The 19,902-nt window shown below is 43.1% G+C and overlaps 2 protein-coding genes across 2 annotated transcripts; both read right to left on the reverse strand.

Moving 5' to 3' along the window:
• Positions 1-2,953: 2,953 nt before the first annotated feature.
• LOC113130843 (BRD4-interacting chromatin-remodeling complex-associated protein) lies at positions 2,954-14,460 on the reverse strand. Its single transcript, XM_026307778.1, has 14 exons — positions 14,438-14,460; positions 13,315-13,501; positions 12,377-12,422; positions 12,135-12,177; positions 11,869-11,934; positions 10,131-11,666; positions 9,096-9,329; positions 8,288-8,891; positions 7,953-8,086; positions 7,321-7,382; positions 5,808-5,956; positions 5,433-5,527; positions 4,660-4,762; positions 2,954-3,706 (listed from the first exon to the last, which is right to left on the reverse strand). Exons 3-14 carry the CDS (start codon positions 12,415-12,417, stop codon positions 2,985-2,987), a joined length of 3,789 nt encoding a protein of 1,262 aa, XP_026163563.1. The 5' UTR covers positions 12,418-12,422; positions 13,315-13,501; positions 14,438-14,460; the 3' UTR covers positions 2,954-2,984.
• A 1,747-nt stretch (positions 14,461-16,207) lies between these two features.
• LOC113125930 (ERH mRNA splicing and mitosis factor) lies at positions 16,208-19,586 on the reverse strand. The gene is made up of 4 exons (XM_026299635.1): positions 19,467-19,586; positions 18,333-18,420; positions 18,070-18,190; positions 16,208-16,482 (listed from the first exon to the last, which is right to left on the reverse strand). The coding sequence occupies exons 1-4, from the start codon at positions 19,467-19,469 to the stop codon at positions 16,380-16,382; spliced, it is 315 nt and encodes a 104-aa protein (XP_026155420.1). The 5' UTR covers positions 19,470-19,586; the 3' UTR covers positions 16,208-16,379.
• Between the last annotated feature and the right edge of the window lie 316 nt (positions 19,587-19,902).

A 19,902-nucleotide genomic window follows, 5' to 3' on the forward strand; every position in this document is an offset into this window, starting at 1 on the left:
GTCCTAAAATGCTGCCAGAACCGAGCATGTTTCTAAACCGTCAGTGTTTGACACTTCGGACATAATGCAACGAGAACAATGGCACATGAGGCTGCTTTAATGACGGTGATTCCATCAAAGTTCACTTGAGTATTTATTTTTTGTATCAGGCGTGTCCTTGAATAATTAATGAGGGGGAATTTGGCAACCTTTGGGAAAATCCTAAAAATAAAAACTAAGTAAATTTTGGTGGAATTCCTCTTAAGAAGTTCAACTGTGATGAGGAGTGCAATCCTGTGTTGTGAAAGACACTCTGACATCTTTACTGCATTACAGCGAAACCTCTGGGGGTGGAGACACACCTGAAGTCTTCGAAAGCCTCAATCACCAGATCATTGTTTGATTTTGGGACATTATAGGAACAGACTGGTTTGAAAATGCTCATTCGCTTTCTTGCCATGAATTAGGTAAAAAGCTTGATACCATTGTTGTTAATGTAAACACAATAGGAAGCTACAGCCATTTAGTTTTGCATAAAGAGTAGAAACTGGGGGAAACAACCAGCTGGGCTCTGTCCTATAGTGTCATAATCCACCTGCCAGCACCATAAAAGCTCACTAATCAAGATCCGTCACCTCGGTTCAGTATCTACAGTAGGCGACTAACCAAAATAAGCCTTCACAGGTTTTTCCTCCACTCAGGGCCAATAGAACAAGTTCTGGACATGTTCTTTTACAGAGATATGGCTCCACTTTGTTCACCAGCTGTGTGAGTCTGCTGTTTGAGGCTGAGCAGGTCATGTACAGTGGCGTTTTAGGGCTTCGTCTCTGGGAACAGAGGCTGCTTCCCCTTGTTACTGTTCCTCATGCTAAGTGCCTCAAAGCTGTAGCTCCTTGTTTACTGTAGATTTGTGAGCGGTACCAGTCCTTTTATCTAAATCAGCATGAAAACCTGAAAATATTCCTAAAATATCAAACTGTTTCTTTTAGTCCTCTAGTGTGTGTCCACCTGTGCTATTGCAGAGAGTTTCAACACTAAATTACTGCATATTATAACTCCTTTTGTTCGTTCCAACAAAAGACAATATTATATATAAAAATGACAACACAATTCAAGAAATGACAATGCCTGTTTGAATTAGCCCCAAATCTCTGGATATTTTTTTTTTTTTTTTTTTTTTTGGGAGGGATGAGTTACTTTTACATTTCAGACCAGATGTTACATTAGTTTATAAAAAAATTCACATTAATCTTCTTTGCAGATCCTATTTCCTTAAAGGTACACTGAATTAACAATAAGGCATAATATTTTCAATTTACAGGTCAGGCTTCGACCACTAGCTGTGTCTCAGAAGGCTAAAATTTGAAGCACATTTTCAATTTTATATTACAAAAATGAAAGACAATTTGCAGGTTTTACATTTTGACCTTCAAGGTAAAATCCATCTACAAAGAATATTTTGCACATATGTCATGAGGGAGAGTCATACAACCAAATACAAATGACTTCAACTCTTACATATTTCATATGAACAGAATTCACATTTTCACATAGACCAATAAGATTGTCACATTAACATAAATGTTGCAAAAATGATATTGCTCCACAATGGCTGCATTAAAATAAATCTTCGGCTTAGAACGGCGGGCTACAGACCAATAATTTAATCAGGGAAAAAAAAGAGAAGTCAAACTCGAAATGTGAACTGAATGATTCCTCTAGTTTTTGGTCAAAGGCTGTTTGATGATGCAGAGCGGCTCAAGTTCTGTACAGTGTCTGTCGTGGAAAAACAACTGCAGTTTTGGTGTTTCTGTCTCAAACCGGATGTTTTTATGGTCATTTATGCCGTTAAGTGACCCCCCCCCAAGCCCTTGAAACACGTTAGAAACTATTTCTGAACTACAATGGGCTTCGATGGCAAAATAAGCTTCTCTCATTCCTGAAAAACAAACTTAGTTTTCATCCATTGATGACGATAAGCAAGACAGGCAAAGATCTCCCTTCTCCTCCTCACTGCACCCCCGCTGCTCCTAACAACTGCAACTCATTATTGCTTGCATGTTAATACATACAGTATGGGAAACCATCCTCGTCTCTGAACACAGACAAAACTAGAAATATTTCACAGTCAGACTCCAGCATGTGTGACAGCAAGGGTCAAAACTTAAAGAAGAAGAAAAAAAAAGCACAACTCTGCCTAATGTTTTTCGGTGCCTCGGGTTCTTTCTGCTATAACAAGGACAGACTCCAGTTTGTGGTATGAGACACAATATGGACGTTTGCTGGTGTATTCAGGATGTAGCGAGTCACAAATTCTTTGGAGTTTCATATGGTAAGCCGAGATGATGGAGCCTGCGAGATTTTTGTGTTCGTCCCGTCGCAGGGTGCTATGTTTTCACACACTCCCCTTAGATCCACGCAAACTAGTTTGAAATTAAGACACACACACACACACACACACTCGTCACACACTCACTGCAACTCATCTGAAAACACAATTGGCACAGATTATCAAAATAAATACCCTGGAAGCTTGGCACTATGCAAAAGAAACTTCACATTTTTGAAAGAAATCTTATAAAAAACTATTGAATAATCTCAGTCTAGTCCACGTTTTCGTTATCCTCACTATTACTTATATACTATATGCTGATGAAGGTTACACCAGTGTCGTAAACCTCTGAATGACTTAACTACCACTGAAACAATATAGCTCCTATTCAAATAGATTTTTTTCCACAAACATACATCAAAATGAAGTATCTAACATCTATCGGACTATAGATAGTGCTGTTGTCTGGGATGCATCTCTTTATAGTGCCTCTTAATTTTTTCCCCCTCTCTTCTTTCAAACAATTCTTAAAAGTAAAATCTGAAACCCAGAAGCAAAATCTCTTCGATCTGGGCACAGACAAGAAGTCAAGTACACCTTCCTGTTTTTTTTTTTCCCCCACCTCAGACAGATGTTTTTGTATCTGTGTGGACATCTGTCAGGGCACATTACCTCACAGGTGTCCCTCCAGGATGCTGGTGACAGCCTGGTCCAGTGAAGGGCCTGACGTGGCCCTGCCTGTGGCTGCAGAGGGGCCCTGCAGCCGCTGCAGCTCCAGGATGCTGTCGATGGCACTCTGTAGATGTTCACTGAGCATGTTGTCCTCTTGCATGGCCGGAGGTGGCGGGCTGAACCGCTGCTCCGGCCGAGGCGACGCATCCAGCCTGTAGCATTTCAGTTTTGGGGCGCTGACATCTCTGGGCGGCAACTCAAAACAAGCAGCCTGTGGCTCTGGCATAGAAAGAGGATTTGGGGCTTTTATTTTGGAATTGGTTGTTGTCTGTGGGACTTCCTCTGCAGCGTTATCAGGCAGAGCTCCGTTGAACATCTCCCCGTCATGCTGAGGACGCTGGGGTTCTCCGTTAGGTGCCTGAGAATGGCGTTCGTTCACAGCTCCACTGCCATTGGTCAGCTGCCCCATGTGGTCCCTCTTGAGTCCGGGGTCACAGGCCGAGTTGTGGACCACCTTACGGGAGCCAGACTCCTGCTTGATGGTGAGCCTGAGAGCCCCACGGGAGCTGGATCGGTACGTCTTCAGTCCTGGAGGCCGGTCGGACAGTCTGGTCCATGCTGGCGGAGAAGAGGGGCTGCCGGAGGAGTGCAGATGGGAGGGTCCAGAGGAGTGGGCACCACGGGGGGAAGACGCTGATGTAGCCAAGGCCATCGTAAAGGACTCTGGAAGAAGGAGATTGAACATCCATCATTTTCACCTCCTGATTTAATTCGCCCAGATGAACAAACTGGCCACATCACCTTATCTGGCCATGCAGATCGCTGTGGTTTTTTTAGATGACGGACTCAAAGACTTCAGCCTCCATCACAGGAGCAACAAACCAATTATTGTTTGTTCAGCTCTATTTGGTTGATGTTTGTTGATGATATCAATTATTTTTTGTTTTGTGTAACTTGTGACCATCTTGCCTGTTTGATATTAAAATATTTTTATTGTGAAACACTTTAACTTTTGTTTTGAAAAGGCGTTTATTAATAAATCTTTACTTACTATCGATCGTTGCCATTGGAATTACTTTAACTCCCTATGAATGGTTGTTTTTTTGGTTTTTTTGTCATTTGGTTGAATCAACCCAAAAAAAATTCCAGTCAAATCTCTAAGGTGTGAGTTTAGTTGGAACGGTCTGTGTTGTAAGTTTCATTCTGCTGAAGTGTGTTTGTTTTGGAGAGTCTGGATTGTTATTTATTAAGGAGTCCCTGGGTCCAGCAGCAGCCAAGCCTGACATTTAAGTTTTCAAGAGCTTCCTTCCCCTTTTCCAACTTTTTCATTAACCTAACAACCCAGCTTTAATTCGCTCTTAACCTCTCACAAGTAATTTAGTCATCATCACACTGAGTCTTTCTCTGCATGACCATGCTCCACATTTACACAGCTTAATTACACATTCACACCTGGGAGCTGCTCTGCAGCAAATATGGAGGTTAAGTGTCACGCTCTAAGGCGCCGCTAATTAGTTTGTAAGGAGAAAAGAATGTCACTAATTCACTTTTCCCTGTGCATTTTCTGTCTCAGTTATGGGATTTGAAACAGCATCTCTTGGCAAAACAGACAGTGCAGCTAAACACAGACACACACACAGAGAGTAGGTTGTGTTTTCGCCCAATGGGACACTGACCTGGGTCTCTGCGGGCTCTCCGTCTGTCCTCCGCCAAAGCGTATCTCTCAGCCTGAAGGAAGAGACGCTCCAGCATCACCATCTCTGCTGACGGACTCTCCTGCTGTGAAAACGAGTTGATACCCTGTCACACACGTCGCTCGTTCTGCTTCACTTCTCACTTCCCATTTACACATGAATGAGAGCTTTTTACAGTAAACAAAAGCTGCCTGATCTCACAAGTGGCTCATTATCGAACAGTTAATGTGTTTTACGCCAAATTATCGTTAGATTATTAATGACAGAGAATAAATGTATAATTAATCCACTAGTTTAATGCTCTATGATTTATTTCAACACTGCTTATTGGTTTTTGGTTTTATTTTGAAAGAACAGCAAAAAACCTCCCCCGATCCCCTGTAACACACCATCCTCAGGAGAAATTTGACATTAAATATTTTAAATGTAATTAAAGAAGGAAAAGTAATGTAAAAACAAGCTGTTACTCTTGCTTACAGTGGAGAATCTGAATTGTTGATCTTTGTCTGATCATAGGCATCTTCACAACCAAGTACGTAAAATTTAAGAAAGTCTCCACGTTATAAAAATATATTTTATTCACAAACAATAAATACATCTTCCTACTCCACTGACTAGAATTAGGTTTCCGAATGTCCCTCCACTGACACATTTGGCTTGAAACTGATGTTTCCTTGCATTTATTGGCAAAGCTTTGGGATGCAGTGTACATGTAACGTGATTCATTAATATCAGAGAGCCGATCTGTGTCTTACCTGGGTTTCTCGAACCAGTAGCTGCCTGTATTTGTTGACCATGTCCTTAGTGCGTTTCAGTAGGAAACCGGACACAGTGTCAAACTCCTGGTCCACTGTGAGAAGAGAAACGTCATCACACTCAGATCAACTGTTCATAAAATCATTACAGCCTAATGCACGATTTAAAAACCTTAACTTATTTTTCAGCAAGAGTCATTTATTATTTCTGTGCATATATTTTTCTAATCTGTAACACAGTTTTCCATTAATCTGCAGCTATTTTTGAAGCAAAAACACCAGATATTTCCCTGGTTGCAGCTTCTCAAACGTTGACATTTGCTGCTTTTCTCCACCGTGAATGAGTCTGGCAGCACAAATCAGTGGCTCATTAACCTAAACTGAAGTCATCCTGAGTGGGCAGGTGACCAGCGTAGGTGTGGTACGGCAGTAGGCGTCTCACGGCGTCCTTCAGTGTGGAAAAGGCCGGGCTGGTGATGGGGCGCTGAACCGCTCCGTGGTCCAAACAAAGCTGCTGCTGGAACCTGAAGGACACAGCCAAACCTCTGTGAGGAACTGGATTACCCAAACTGGTAACATGACACAACATGGCACTGTAGTTTTTAAATGTATTCTCTATTACTGACTTAAGTACTGCACCTGTTATTCAACGTGTACTCAGTTTGTTGAAGAAAAGCAGCAGCAGGTGGTGGTGATATTTTTGGTTGTAGTAGTAATAGTAATACTAAATACTAATACTAAAAGCAGCACAAGTATTGATAGTAAGAAGTAGTAAATAATATTACCACATATTCATTTTTCTTCTGATTATTATTTTACCTGATCCAACCATGAAAGTCACTCAGTAGATTCATTCTCTAAACAAAGTGTATTAGCATTATGATTATTATTATCAGAATTTCCCCTTGGGGATTAATAAAGTGTAATTTTATCAACTAGAAGCAGTTGGACAAATTAATCTCTATTGTTGGGTCCCTGTTACCTCCAAGCTCCATGTAAATTTTGACCAAAGGTCTCTTTACAAGACAATATTCCAGGTGCCAAAAGGGAAGTGACACCCACAGGGAGCCTGTGGTTGGTAATCTGGCCTGGGTGTTTGTGTTATGAAGCAGAAGTCTAGTTATCACTGTACTGGTTGAGCTCAGGGCAGGAGCAGAGATTAGCAGCAGGTGTAGTAGTAATACTGTCTTGGCTTAAAATATATTAGTGAGGGATCAGCATTAATCCAGTTAAATATTAATACATTAATTCAGAGGCTGATAACCAGTGGAGTAAGAAAGCTGCTCTTCAATACAGCGTATCCAGTAACAAGTGAGGCTCACAAAGCCATCAAGACAAAAACATCAGCCACTTTGTAGTAGATGCTGAAAGGTGCTGTTTTTACTTGGACTGAGGTTTAGCTTTGGGCCTGTATTGATCAGAGTGCAGTGATCCAGATGTGTCTTAGATGAGTGGAAGAAACAATACCTCAATCTGAAACCACTTTGGTACAAGTCCAGCTTTCAAAGTATAGAAGTATCACTAACAAATGCAAAGTACTCCTGCAGAACGTTTAGACTGCATTAAGATGTAAACAGCGTTATAAGGAGCAAACTTTAGTTATTTGTTGTTGTGTAGTTCAAGCTATAGAAACACATTTTATTTAATGAGCTGGTTTTTCTATGTAACATCTTCACCTGGAAAGTAACTAATAACTTTTTTGTGTTCATTAGGGTTCAACAACAAAATTCAAGCTGTCACCATTAGCCATTATTTCACATCTATGGCTCTATGGCATCCAGCCAGTCTTCATGCACTCTGGGTCTTTCTTTCTCGATTCGAGCGAATTTGTGTGTCGTGGTGACTGAGCTGTACAGATCAGGATCAGTGGGTGCTCTGTGCCTCCTACCTGTGCCTGCGCATTGCTGGTGTGAGCCTCTCCTCCCTCTGCTGCTCCAGAGGACCTGCCAGCTGGCAGACACGTCACATTGGGGATGAGATCACAGGACAGAGACGGGTGCGTTTTGAAATTATTAATAAGTTAAATAATCATTTCAAAGCCTGGTAGCTCTGATTCAAGACCAGAGCCAATTCAGTTCAACCAAGTGAGAAAATGATTATGACTCATTGCAGAAATAATAATATCCCTCACTCTTAGTGGAAAATAAAATGCACAAGTGAGATAATTAGAGCTGAAATAAAATTTACAGGTATCTGCTTCTAAAATGTGAATATTTGCTGAATATTTCCTTGGTTGTGAGAATCATATCTGGGTTTTGGTACATTTCAATATGTCATGTTGGGATTCGGGACATTCTGAGTAAAAGGTTTCAGTATTTTCTTGCTCTTTCTGTGTTTATAGTGTTTAGTCCTAAATATTATATCAAATAAAGAATTAGAAATTTAAAAGATTTTTTAAAACTTTAGATGGAAAGTTGCAACACGAAACTGGATCTATGCTGACGTTTGTGTTCTAATAAAAAAAATAGCACTTTATAATTGATCTGGATTAAGACTGAATGGATTTTTCCTTTTTCTCACCTTGGTGCTGGTCTGCTGGCTCGACTGGGTGGGGGCACATTCTCTGGGAGCCTGGATGGACGGGGCTGCAGGAGAGGGCGGATGGACATCGAGAGTAAACACTGTACTCTCCACGGCCAAGGCAGCTGTTGGCTCTGATAACACACACAGTGACAATGATGACAGAGGCCGTTGCAATGATAATGATGGCAATTAGTTTCAAGATCATGATAATGACAGTGACAATTACATTAATGGTGATGAGTAGTGGAAATGATGAGAGAAGTGATACCAGTTAGAATCATAGCTCAAGCTCGTGTTGTCGTATTTTCATATCAAGCAGCAGTTTAACTCACTGTTTTGTGTGTGCTGTTGGACAGCGGAGTCTCCTCCTTTGGAGAGACTAGCAGACGCAGCCGTGGCATCAGGCTGCTGCTGAGGCACAGAGACGCTGACACGCAGAGGGGAGGGGCTGCTGTGGACTGAAGCGTGGACCGAGGGCTGAGGCTGGGAAACAGATGGCTGGGCCTGGGGAAGAGGCTGTGAAACAGACGACTGAATCTGCACCTGGCTCTGGGCAAATAAGGCCTGTGAGACCTGGAGCTGATTGGGGACGTGGTACTGCACCTGGGGCTCGATGTGGGGCTGGGGAGCTGTGGCCTGGGGGACTGGACTCTCAGGTACAGGCAGAGTAATCTGAGGTGCAACTGGAGGGGAGAAAGTCGTGTCCTGAATCTGAGGAGAGGAGCAGAGCAGTGGCGTGTCCTCCGGGTCTGAGTGAAGCGGAGAAGCCTCAACGCACTGATCAGACATCACAGTGTGGGTGTCCTGAACAGAGGCGGCATGGGTTTGTGGCTGGGTCTCTCTCTCATTGGCTAAGGGGGAGGTGAGAGCCTCCATCGGTACCACTGGCAGTGCTCCAACCAACAGTTCAGATGTGAGGGGGGAACTAAGTGCTTGCTGTGGTGGAGCATGAAGACAGAAAAAGATCCCTGCACTGTAAGTCACATCAACACAATATATTTCCACTGAATACACAATAATGTTGAATTATCACACAGCCCTATTAATAGTATTAATGTAAACCTAAGAACAGTCGTAATCTAAAACCCAGACTGCATTTTATCTTGGCGTAAAACTCGACATGATTTTGCTGAATCTGACCTGTTGCAGATGTTGCATAAAGGCCTGGTTCTGACTCATCGAGTGGGTCACCTCCTCCACTACTTGCGTCATGTCTGCTGGGGGTATCAGAAGTTTGGGCATCTCCACAGCTGGATCAGGAGCCAGAGGTGGTTCAGGGGGAGGCTGCAGGACTGTAACTACAGGAGGAGAAGTGGCCTGCAGCCCTGTGGAGGTGGGCTGCACTGAGACGTGCTGCAGAACGTGTCCGTAGGGCTACAGGAGCAGAACCAGACACCAGCTTTAACACAAAGTGCAGGGAAGTATTTGTTTACTTTTATCTGTATTTTCTAAATGATAAGAAACATCCTGTTTTTATAGCTTCATAGCTGTGAGTTCAACATAGACGCTACACCTCAGTCAAATCAGGTGTTTTCCCTCATTGGTCTTCAGAAAATTAGCTGTTTTAAAATATGCCTGTTTACACTTTTACACGAGAGCAATGAAAAAAAAAACGCAACTGTTGTGCTACAGCGTTTAACTACTAAATGTAACTGCAGTACAATACAATACATTTTGGCTTTGCAGGCATTTTCTAGGAGCAGATTTTTTACTACATTACTACTAAAACACAGCAGCACGATTGGCAAAGCTGAAGTTGCTGATTTGTAGTGTCTGGTTAGTGTAAATCTATTACACTCTAACACCAGTATGGTTGGGTGATATAACAACATGTTCCACGGGATGAGAGGAAATAAGATTTTAATATCTCTTGTTGTATCAGGTTTCTGTGGGCAAAGAGGCAAATTGATGCGTAGCTGTGAATTTACAGGGTTTAGCCACTAATGTTACTAAGTTGAGCACAGTGGCCTCACAGCTATAAGGGTCTGGGTTCAAGCTTCAGCCAACTGGGATCTTTCTGTTTGGAGTCTGTCTGTTCTCCTCATGTTTGTGTGACTTTCCTCTGGGTACTCCGGCTTCCTCCCTCAGTCCCAAATGAATATGCTATGATAGATTTTCTACATGTCACCCAGCCCTCCCTCCACAGGCCCTGAGACAGCAGGGTCAGCAACTCACCTGTGCCAGTTGGTGGAAAGTCTCCTCTGAACTGGTCCTCTCCTCTTGAACAGCTCGCTCTGGCAGCAGCACCACGGACGCCTGCTGGAGGCTCAGCTGTCCTTCAGTCACTCCCGTCTGAGGAGCCGGGGCCTGGGCAGCAAAAGGAAGCCCCTGAACCACAGAGGGGCCGTTAACGATCGAGATGGAAGTAAGATCTGGGGGCAGAACCCCTGAACTGTTGATCAACGTAATGTGGTTTCCAAGAGCAGGACTGTGAACCAAAGTGGCACGCTGGCCTTGCCCAGCTGAAGTGTAGGTTCCAGCCAGCTGTGCTGGCATCTGGAAGACAGTAGGGGGTGCTGACTGTAGATGCAGGGGTCCTGAAAGCACAGTGGCCTGGCGGAGCGCTAGCTGTCCTGTGGGGGTGGTAAAGACAGGGCTGAAGTTCAGCTGCCTTTGGGGTACAGTTAGGATCTGAGAGCCATCTACAAGCTGCCCAGTGGACGGAGTCATGCTGTGCACTGACGGGACTTGGTGACTGGGGGTCAGCAGTGGTCGAGCTGCAGTGGCAGCCTGGGAGATTGTAACAGGGGACTGGCCTGGAAGAAGGAACTGGTTTTGGCCTTGGAAGAGTCCCTGAGGCTGGAGCACAAAGGAGCCGCCCTGGTTGACTAGCTGCAGGCTCACGGGTTTGGGGAGCTGCTGCGTCGACTGTGGTGGTAGAGCTGCAGGCTTATGGCCTTGGGGTTGGGACAGTAAAATATTTGGTGAAGCAGTCCCGGGGACAAATGTAAGACCAGGAGTGGGTTTCTGCCCAGAGGGCTTGGGACTAATTTGAACCAGTCTGGGCTGAATGCTGATGGGAATCTTGGGCTGGATGGGGAGAGGAGCTCTCTGAAGGACGATTCCTGGTGCTGCTGTTGTTCTCAGAGTTGGAGTGATAAGAGGACGACTGGTGACACTGGGAACAGCCTTATGGATGATCATACTGGAGCCCTGGGCTGAACTCAGAGAGAAGGAGGTCTCCGGTGAAGGAGCAGGAAACACATTTCCGGGCAGAAGTCCCATCAGCTGAGGAGGGGCAGCAGGTTTTAGAGAAGGGCAGCCAGGCCCGACAGCCAGGAGGGACGGCTGGGGAGGCTCCACTGCTGCCTGGGTGTCTCTGGGCAATGCCGGGGCGACAGGCAAGGTCACAGACTTGGGTACAAATGGTATGGTGGGTGGAGAGAGAAGAGGGGCAGGTGAGTACAGGGACAGACTGTCCCCTGGTTGGGTCAGGCCTGCCTCCAGGGCCATGGTCTGCTCTGTGATCTCAGCCTCCTGGAGGCTCTGCTGGAGGATATCACATGTTATCTCCACCTCCTCCGCTTCCTCCACTTCTCCGTTCTTCGCTTCACATCCAGCTTCCACAGGTGGCCCACCATGCACCACCTGTGGGTCTTCTCCACCCTCTGGCGATGACAGGAGGGCCTCCTCCAGGAAGGACAGATCCACACACCCAGGTGGAGGTGTGTCTGGGGTATCCCTGCCATCTCCCAGCAGAGAGACGGGGCTCTGGAGGGAGAAACAGAAGGGGATGGAAAGAGATGTAGAAACAACAGGAAAGAGGAGGCAGAGTGGGAAAGAGGGGAGGATTGTGTGTTTAGTAGGAGTTAGCTGGAAGCTGTTTCAGGCACAGAAGGAGACAGAAACAATCATTCTCCTGGGGAAAATGCTGGCTGTTGTGACGCCGCTGGCTGTGGATCCAGACACTCACCGGGGCATCTGTGAAGAGGGAAGGCTCCCCAGAGGAAGAGTTAATGAGCAGGTCTTCAGTCTGCAGCTGGTGGGATAAAATCAGTCCATTTTAGGTTGGGCCCACATGGTCGTGGTGAGAAAAGCACACAGCGTTACATTAGGACTCTTTCACACTGTCAGCAGTCCTCCACACATCCCACAGGAAATATTTCCACCTTCAATTTATCATTTGCACTACTGATTTTTTTTATTTGAGTCCCTCATTGTTTAAGACTCTTTTGTTACCTCATTGGTCCCATGAAGGAAGTCATTCAGGGCTTGGGGGTCACTGCAAAGACAAAGAGAGGGAGGAGATCACAATCAGTTAAATCTCAGTGGATGTGAGATTTAACTGAATGTGAGAAAACTGTGGCAAAGTTTCCAAAATTCTGTAGATAAAAAATCATTTAAAACGCAAATTGATTTTAATGCTCATATTTAATTAGCTTCAGGGTTTATGTTTGTGTTGAATCTGAGTAAAGACGTACCACAAAACATCAAGTAAACAAGTCCCATCTTCATCCTCCATGTCAGCTGAGGAGAGGAGGAAAAATGCAGCCATGAGATCATTTATGCGATTGGGAATAAATGAAGAGGATCAGTCAGTGAAGGAAAAGCAACTCACTGTGCACATTATAATTATTATGGCTGCAACCCATGACTGTTTCATTATTGTTTGACCTCAAACTGTTTTCACTCCGATGCTGTGATAGAGAGCAGTTTTAGCTGTTAGAATCACATCAGCAGCATCACTGAAGTTTCATCACCTAAATATGTCAACAACAAAAGGCTTTCTGGTCTGAGGAGCTGGTGCATGTTTCTGTCAGGAGTTGTCTGGACTCCTTATGCTCCTCCTGCTGTTACCACACTTTCAGAAAACTGCTGCACAAGTTGGAACCAGGAAGCTCCATTCATTGTTCTCTGAATAGAATTAGTGTAGATTAGATTAGAAACCCCTCAATTCAGAAATGATTCATTTACAATTACATAAAACAAAAAGAGCAAACATTGGTAGATGATAAATCCCAATGATGACAAATTGTCAAAATATTTGTTGATTTACTCTGAAAGTTCATGAATTGACAAATTCCTTCAGTAGTGGCTGCTGCATGAATCAGTAGTTCCCAAAGCTTCAGCCAGACAGAGGTTTTTCCCTTTACATGGTTTCATTTAAAGGGTTTTTAGAGACCAAAGAGGTGGAAGTCAAACATTTTAGAAAAACCTAAAAACTTATTAGGTTTATTTCAGGTAAAGGAAATACAGTCTCAGGTGACCCTTTAAATCCTCCTTGACCCGCAGGTTTGGAACCAGTGGACCATTTCATAGCTGACATGGTATGTATAAACTGATCATATCATCACAGCCTGAGCTCCTCATGTGTCTCATTCATGCGTCCAGACGGAGACAGAGCACAATCTGAACCTACTTCATATGTGAGAGGCCCCATACAGAGCGGTCGAGCTGAGTTCTGGTGGTGGCCTCATGGGAAGTCGTGGCCGGGCTTCAGTGTCTGCAGGCGGTGGAATGCCAGGCCGAGGCGGCGGGACGGAGACGGGTCCTCCCTCTGCTGGGGCATCGCTGCGTCCTCACGGTGCGGGAAGCCGGTGGAGAGGCTGTATGTGAGGAGGTTACAAGCACCATATGCTGTCAGGTCACCTGAGGTTACCAGCAGCCAAAACACCTTCTCATCTCAGCGGTGAGACATAAGATCAATATATGATTCATCAGTTTCTGCTCAGCTGTGGCCGGTGCTGGGTGATGTTGTTGCAGACATCTGGGGCGTCTGGACCAAATAATACCAATAATAGCTTCTTATTTCTGACTGTGCTGCTTGTGCCTGAGGCTGGGGAGGAAAATGGAAGCTATTGTTGTAGCTATCACAGACATGAGAGGCAGATCTGAACGCCTCAGCTGTAAATAGACGGCCCCCCCTGCGCCTTGGATGTGACTTGTCCTCTCATGGCTGAAAAAAAGAAGCAATGTGGAAGCGCTCGGCGCACTGCGATCCAATTAGAACATTACTCCCTGCCTTGCGCTCATTTTCCTGGGGAGGTCCCTTAAAAAAAACCAAGACAAACCTCCCTCTCAGATCCTGCTGACATATTTTTGTTTACAACACGACAACCGCATTAACACCCTCAAGGTACCGCATCGCCCAATGAAATCAGGCAACCGACCCTCATCTAAACCTGCAGCTGCAAGTGCACACTGTTCTCCGGCAATAACAGGACCAGCACACAGTGATGCATTTCTAGGTTACGTAAGGTGAATGTGTGTTCATGTGAAATGAATGTCCCAAACGATGCGGGATGCGGAGCCGCTGGCTGCAGCCTGTGGTATTTTTCGGATTTCTCTTTTTAATTCTTTTTTTCCCTGAGTGGGACCACGGCAGCTGACGCCTGCTCAAAATCATATCGCGGTAACAAAAGATGCCTTGTGTTAAATATCATTTCCACACAGCCAGCCCCGAGCGATTGCCTCATCGTTGTGCCATTAGAGTAATTCTGCAATTCAAAAAAAACAACCGAGAGGAGGAAAAAAAAACTCACCCCTTCTTTGTGGTTTATTGTCCTGTCAAGCGGGCCTCTGCGCCATCGATTCTCACTCAGTGGTCTTTTCAGATGCAAAAAGGAGGAGAGGGGGTGGTGGAGGTGGTGGTGGATGGGGTAGGGTAGGGTGGGATGGAGGTGGGGAGGAGGAGGAGGAAGGGTGTGGGGGGTACCGGGGTGGGTGTGAGAAACAGAATGGGAGAGTCGATCACAACACAAAGGTGGAAAAACTGAGAAGAGGCGAGGATCCAGCTTCAGCAGCGCGACTGCAGGAGAGGAGCCCGGCCGCGTCCTGCGCTCCGCCAGACGGCAGACGCGTTAAAATGTCCCCACGCGTCATCGTGGAGCTCCTTCCTCACGGTGACACACGTTTACCCCAGTCTATTGATTTTCTCTTTCTTACTCACTTAAGCCCAGAAAACACTAAAGACTACCCCACATGGGAAAAATCAATATTTCGAGACGCGCTTATTTGCTACTGTGCCAGTCTGGGGAAATTACCGAGCGCAGCTACAGCAAATTGCCATCCTTTAACTGCACTTTTCTATATTAGCAGGGCGGGAGAAAAGGCGAAGGAAAGGAAAAGACTGTAAAAAAGAAGTAAATAGTGTGGCAAGGAAAAAAAGCTGATAAAAATAGGACAGATAGCACCTTAGTACAGGCAACTGCAAAGTGTCCAAGATGAAGAAGAATAAACAGAAAAACACAGCACAGAAATACTTTAGACTAAACTGTCTATAGCTGAGACAAAAGTAAAGAATTGACAAAAAACAAAACAAAAAGGAAAACACTCAGCAGTTTCATACAGGTCCAACTGTTTTAAGAGTCCAGGAAATATTTTCCCCAAGCTGTTAAGAAGGAATTCAACATTTCCAGACCACAAACATTAACCAGGACAAACAGATGTCCTTAGTGAACCTTTCCTACAATCAGCAAAGAAAAAAGATTAAACAAAGGCAGAAATGAAGAACACAACAGTCAAAGTCAAATAACAGGAAAAAAAGGGAGAAAAACCAGAAAATAAAAGATCATTTGCATTTTTCAAACCTTATTCCCCAAAGGCCCATCTATTCTTAAAGGAAATTGTAAATATTCATCCAAGGCAGTTAATGAAAAGGGAAATGCTTGTTTTCCTCTGTATTGACTAGAAACGAAGGAAATTACCACGTGCACCGCAGCAGAACAAATTGACATCCTCACTAGCACTTTTTTCCAACGTACGCTGTCCAAGGAGGACAGGTGAGAGAACCAATGAAAAACCGTCTACTAAATGACAGAAAGATGGAAAAAATTAGAGGGTTAGGGTTAACAAAAGGAGAAACAAATGAAAGCCTGTTACCACGTGGACTTAGAGCAAAGCAAACTGAGAAAAAACAAGGAATAAAATTCAAAGAATAGGGCGGAAGAAGAAAACAGAAGGACAATTTCATTTTTATCTTACTGTCCATTTTGAAGGATCAGGAAATCTTCAATTATTTTTTCGCCGGCAGTTTTAAAAATCAATATGCTGAGACATCCTTATTTGCTTCCATTGATCAAAAAAGGGAAATTACCATGTGCACGACTGGAAGGCAAACTGTCATTGATAAGTAGCACTTTACTACTGTCAAAATATCCAAGATGGAAAAAGGCTGAAAAGAATAATAGGACAGTAAAAGAAAAGCAGACATGACAGAAATGGAGGGATAAACAACAGACAGGAAGGAAACCAATGGATGGGAGAAAAAAGGAAAAACAATAAAATCAAAAGAAAAAACTCAGTTCAGACAGTTTTGGTATTTCAATGAAATCTTTATCAAACATTAGAATATAAAACACACCTCCCCTTTAAATGAATTGTCAAAATGTCTAAAAACAAATTACACATTTAAACCTTCTGAAAACGAGATGGAGAAAGGGAAAACAATATTGCTGCACCGATGCGTCCGTGTCCTCAGAGGCTTCACTTTGCTGCCTGCTGAGCCTGACGGCGGAGCAGCACGTAGATCTTCTCTTTGATCCAGTCCTTGTTGTACGGCTGGTACGTCTGTGTGTCGGCGCGATACCTGAGGCAGCACAAGAAATTCTGTTCAGTTTTAATTCGACGTCCAATCTGCACCGAAGATGTTTATCATGCAACATGCAGCACTTGCAAAAGGAGAAACCCAATGAGACACTTTTCATCAGGCTTCTTGCTCGTCCTCTCTTTAAGGTCAGAGGTCAAGCTCAGGTACTGTGAGAGAGAAAAGCACCACAGCAGCTGGTTTGGATTGTGTTTAGCTCAAGGGCACTTAAGCAGAGTGGTTGCTTGTATACACAGGGGCTTGAACCTCCCACTTGAAACCATAGAAAACTGCCCTCTACTGGCTGGGCTTCAGGCAGAGTGAGTTTGCAGCAGGCTTGTTCTACACCTCTGCCAGGTTGGTAAAATTATGCACAGGTAGAAATCTGTGCCGGAAAGGCTGGAAACAAACTGTTTGTAGAATCTATAGTGTAATTTTCTAAAAGCTTACACGCCTAATCAAATTGTCAGCCACAAAACACTCAGTGGAGTCACATGACTTTTACACCAAGATGAATTTGTGATGGAAAATGATGAAAATAAAACAGGAACATGTCTTAACAGCCTCTTTTCACATTAGTTAAGGCTCAAATCTCTTTTCTAGAGGCCCAGTAAACAGACAGCACCAGGACCCTCAAACGAAATTGTCCTAAGTGACAAGAAAAAAAGACCCAACTTACGATGGTTTAAGACTGAAGAGAAACTAAAACATTTGTGTCAGAGTTTACCTGCAGGAATAAAATGTGCACCAGTAAGAATACTGCCTATTTTTTGATTCAGTGTTTTACAGAGAGTGTTTCACATCCAAAAGAGTTTGAAACCTCCCCATTGTTAAATTAAATTAAATATTTCTTTAGCTCTGGACAACAAACAGCCATTTCCACAAGTTACATTTTTAAAGATAATTCATTTCCTTTACTGGTCCCATCTGATTTTATCTAAAATCCAGAGTACGAATAACAGAGCAAGTATTTATGTGCATGACTGTGCCTGAGAACTGGAGGCCATTCTGCTGTCAGAGCATTTCAATGTTCACTTCTGTTCTCTATTAACTGATTTTAAATGGCAGATAAATTAGTTTTGTTTTGAGCGCTCCAAACATGTTTGTATATAAAATGTAACACTCACGTGTGTATGTTTTAAATAATTTTTTTTTTGTTTTTTTTTGTAAAGTGCCTTGAGATGATTGTATTATGATTTGGCACTATACAAATAAAATTGAATTGAATTGAATAATGAAACAGAAGATGGACAAATACAAGTATGTTGTTCTAATAATGTTAACAATTAATATATTGTGTTTCGTATCTTAAAATGTGACCATCTCCGTAGTTTGACCACTGTACAGTCACTGGACAAGCTTCTGGGAAATGACGTAAATCACAACACATAGTACACACAGCATACTGTTATATCTGTGTCCAGCCCAAGTGTTGTATTACAACCAGATTAAATGGAAAGCTTCCTCTTATCATCCAACATATTAAAGACCAGTTATATTATTCATTTTTTTGACAACACACCTACTTAATTACATTTAGAAGACCTGTACAGGCTGGTTTATTACCAGCTGTATCCTTGTCCAACTTACACCAAACAGCTGAGGTCAGCCAGGTCATCAATAAAGTCGAACAGCTGGCTGATGTCATACGTTATTGACGGACTGTTAGGGTTCATCCTCTTTAAATGCTCTTCGTACATCTTACACACACCTGTGCAGGACACAGAGAAAACAGTGCATCACACTCCTAGAGGGAAAACACGTTGACCCACTGTTTGCAAGTAACAGGAGAAAAAAATAAGCTTATTCATGCATGAAACCAATATTACATTTATAGTGATGAGGCCACTTACCTTCCATGCACTCATTGACTGATTCATAATCAGCGTAGGTTCTTCCCTCTGGCCTCTTGGTGGGCTGCACCAGCAGGATGGTGTGGGACTGAAAACACACACACACGCTGTTAAGACTCTGCTTAAAATGTTCACTTCATTTCAGTATAAACTCAATATAGAGAGGGTCTTTGGCTGTTTGTAGAGATTAACTGACTGGCTTTGCTTTAATCTCTGACAGTTAACTGGTAATTCACATGATGTTTAAATGTTAAAATATGATGCATTATTAAAAAATGGTGTCCAGCCAACAAACAGTATGTGCTTAAATGATTAGTTGATTATTCATGTATCAAACAAACAGTAAAAGTATGTTTTGTCATTTTTCTGCAAAACGCTAAAGAGTTCATGATTTTAGCGAGAGGTGCAAAATAACTAAGTACATTTACTGAAGTACTGTGCAAACTTTTACTTAGAGTAGGTGATACCACTGTGATACTTTTACTCTCAGTAGTACTAATTCCACTGATGTGCTGCTCCTCTAATGTTAAATGTCTGTGACCACACTTGGGGCTGTGGTTACATGTGATTCACTATTTTCTTAGGTTTGACCAAACCAAACAATTAATTGACTGATCATGAAAACAACTGATCAATAATAAACATCCTCTTACTACAATGTCCTGCAACTAATAATCAGCAGTTGCAGGCCCAGGTTATACAGTTACAAACTAGTTATAACTAACAACAGGAGCTAAATGCTGTTCCGATGCTGACGCTTGGGTAATGATAATATAATAATAAAATGTTATATACTGGGTTGGCTCATTTAGGTGCATTTTCAGAGCAGTTCTTGCCTACGTTTATTAAGTCGAAGCTTTAAATGCAGAGCCTATCTTTGCAACAGAGCCTTCTGTTGTCTTTTATTTATTTACTTAAATATAGGACCTGAATATTTCTTACAACATTGAATAAATAATAAACATGGACTTTCGACAATCTTTTTTTTTTTTGCACACCTTCATGCTAACGTTAGCAGATAGCTTGTGTTTTTATCAAATGCCTGAAATAAGGCGTTAAAACTAGCCCACTAATCTGATTCTCAGCTGACACAAAAAAAGTCTGTTCTGTTAACATTTAATACTTAATACAAACCATATTTTAGGAGCTTTTTTCCGTCGGTTTCGGTCGATTTTCTCGGGTCCTTGCTTCTTAACAGCCTGACCTTTGTCGCCGGAAGAACAACCGAGAACTGCTGCGTTCACGCGATGTCGGAACAGGCAAGACTTCTTGTAGTTCCAATGTGACTATCTATAGCGCTAAAGGTAGGCTTTTTTGTGCATTATAGCAGTTCTTTATAGATACAAGCAATGAAAAATAAGAGATTTATAATATTAGTGTATCGAATGTTATTTGGATGTAACTGTCAGCAGTATTTGCACAAGGTAGGAAACCCCCGTTATCGTCATCCAGGAGACATGTCTCAGACAGGCGTGAACGGGATTTCCCATTCAGTTGCTCCTATTTACAGTTTTAAGAATGTCACCTGAACGCAGCATTGGTATTTTTGTTTTTATGTTGTCAATTTCAT

Source organism: Mastacembelus armatus, chromosome 22, assembly GCF_900324485.2.
Source record: "Mastacembelus armatus chromosome 22, fMasArm1.2, whole genome shotgun sequence".
In the NCBI taxonomy this organism is placed as follows: domain Eukaryota; kingdom Metazoa; phylum Chordata; class Actinopteri; order Synbranchiformes; family Mastacembelidae; genus Mastacembelus; species Mastacembelus armatus.

Excerpts from the sequence above, each read along its gene's own strand:
- LOC113130843 (XM_026307778.1), bottom strand. The coding sequence starts at position 12,417 with ATGGAGGATGAAGATGGGACTTGTTTACTTGATGTTTTGTG. Across the intron at positions 12,178-12,376 it reads TGTTTACTTGATGTTTTGTG|TGACCCCCAAGCCCTGAATG; the intron begins GTACGTCTTTAC and ends TTGTCTTTGCAG. Across the intron at positions 7,383-7,952 it reads GCCAGCAGACCAGCACCAAG|CTGGCAGGTCCTCTGGAGCA; the intron begins GTGAGAAAAAGG and ends CGTGTCTGCCAG.
- LOC113125930 (XM_026299635.1), bottom strand. Across the intron at positions 18,191-18,332 it reads AGTCAATGAGTGCATGGAAG|GTGTGTGTAAGATGTACGAA; the intron begins GTAAGTGGCCTC and ends TGTCCTGCACAG. Across the intron at positions 16,483-18,069 it reads GCTGACCTCAGCTGTTTGGT|GTATCGCGCCGACACACAGA; the intron begins GTAAGTTGGACA and ends GTGCTGCCTCAG.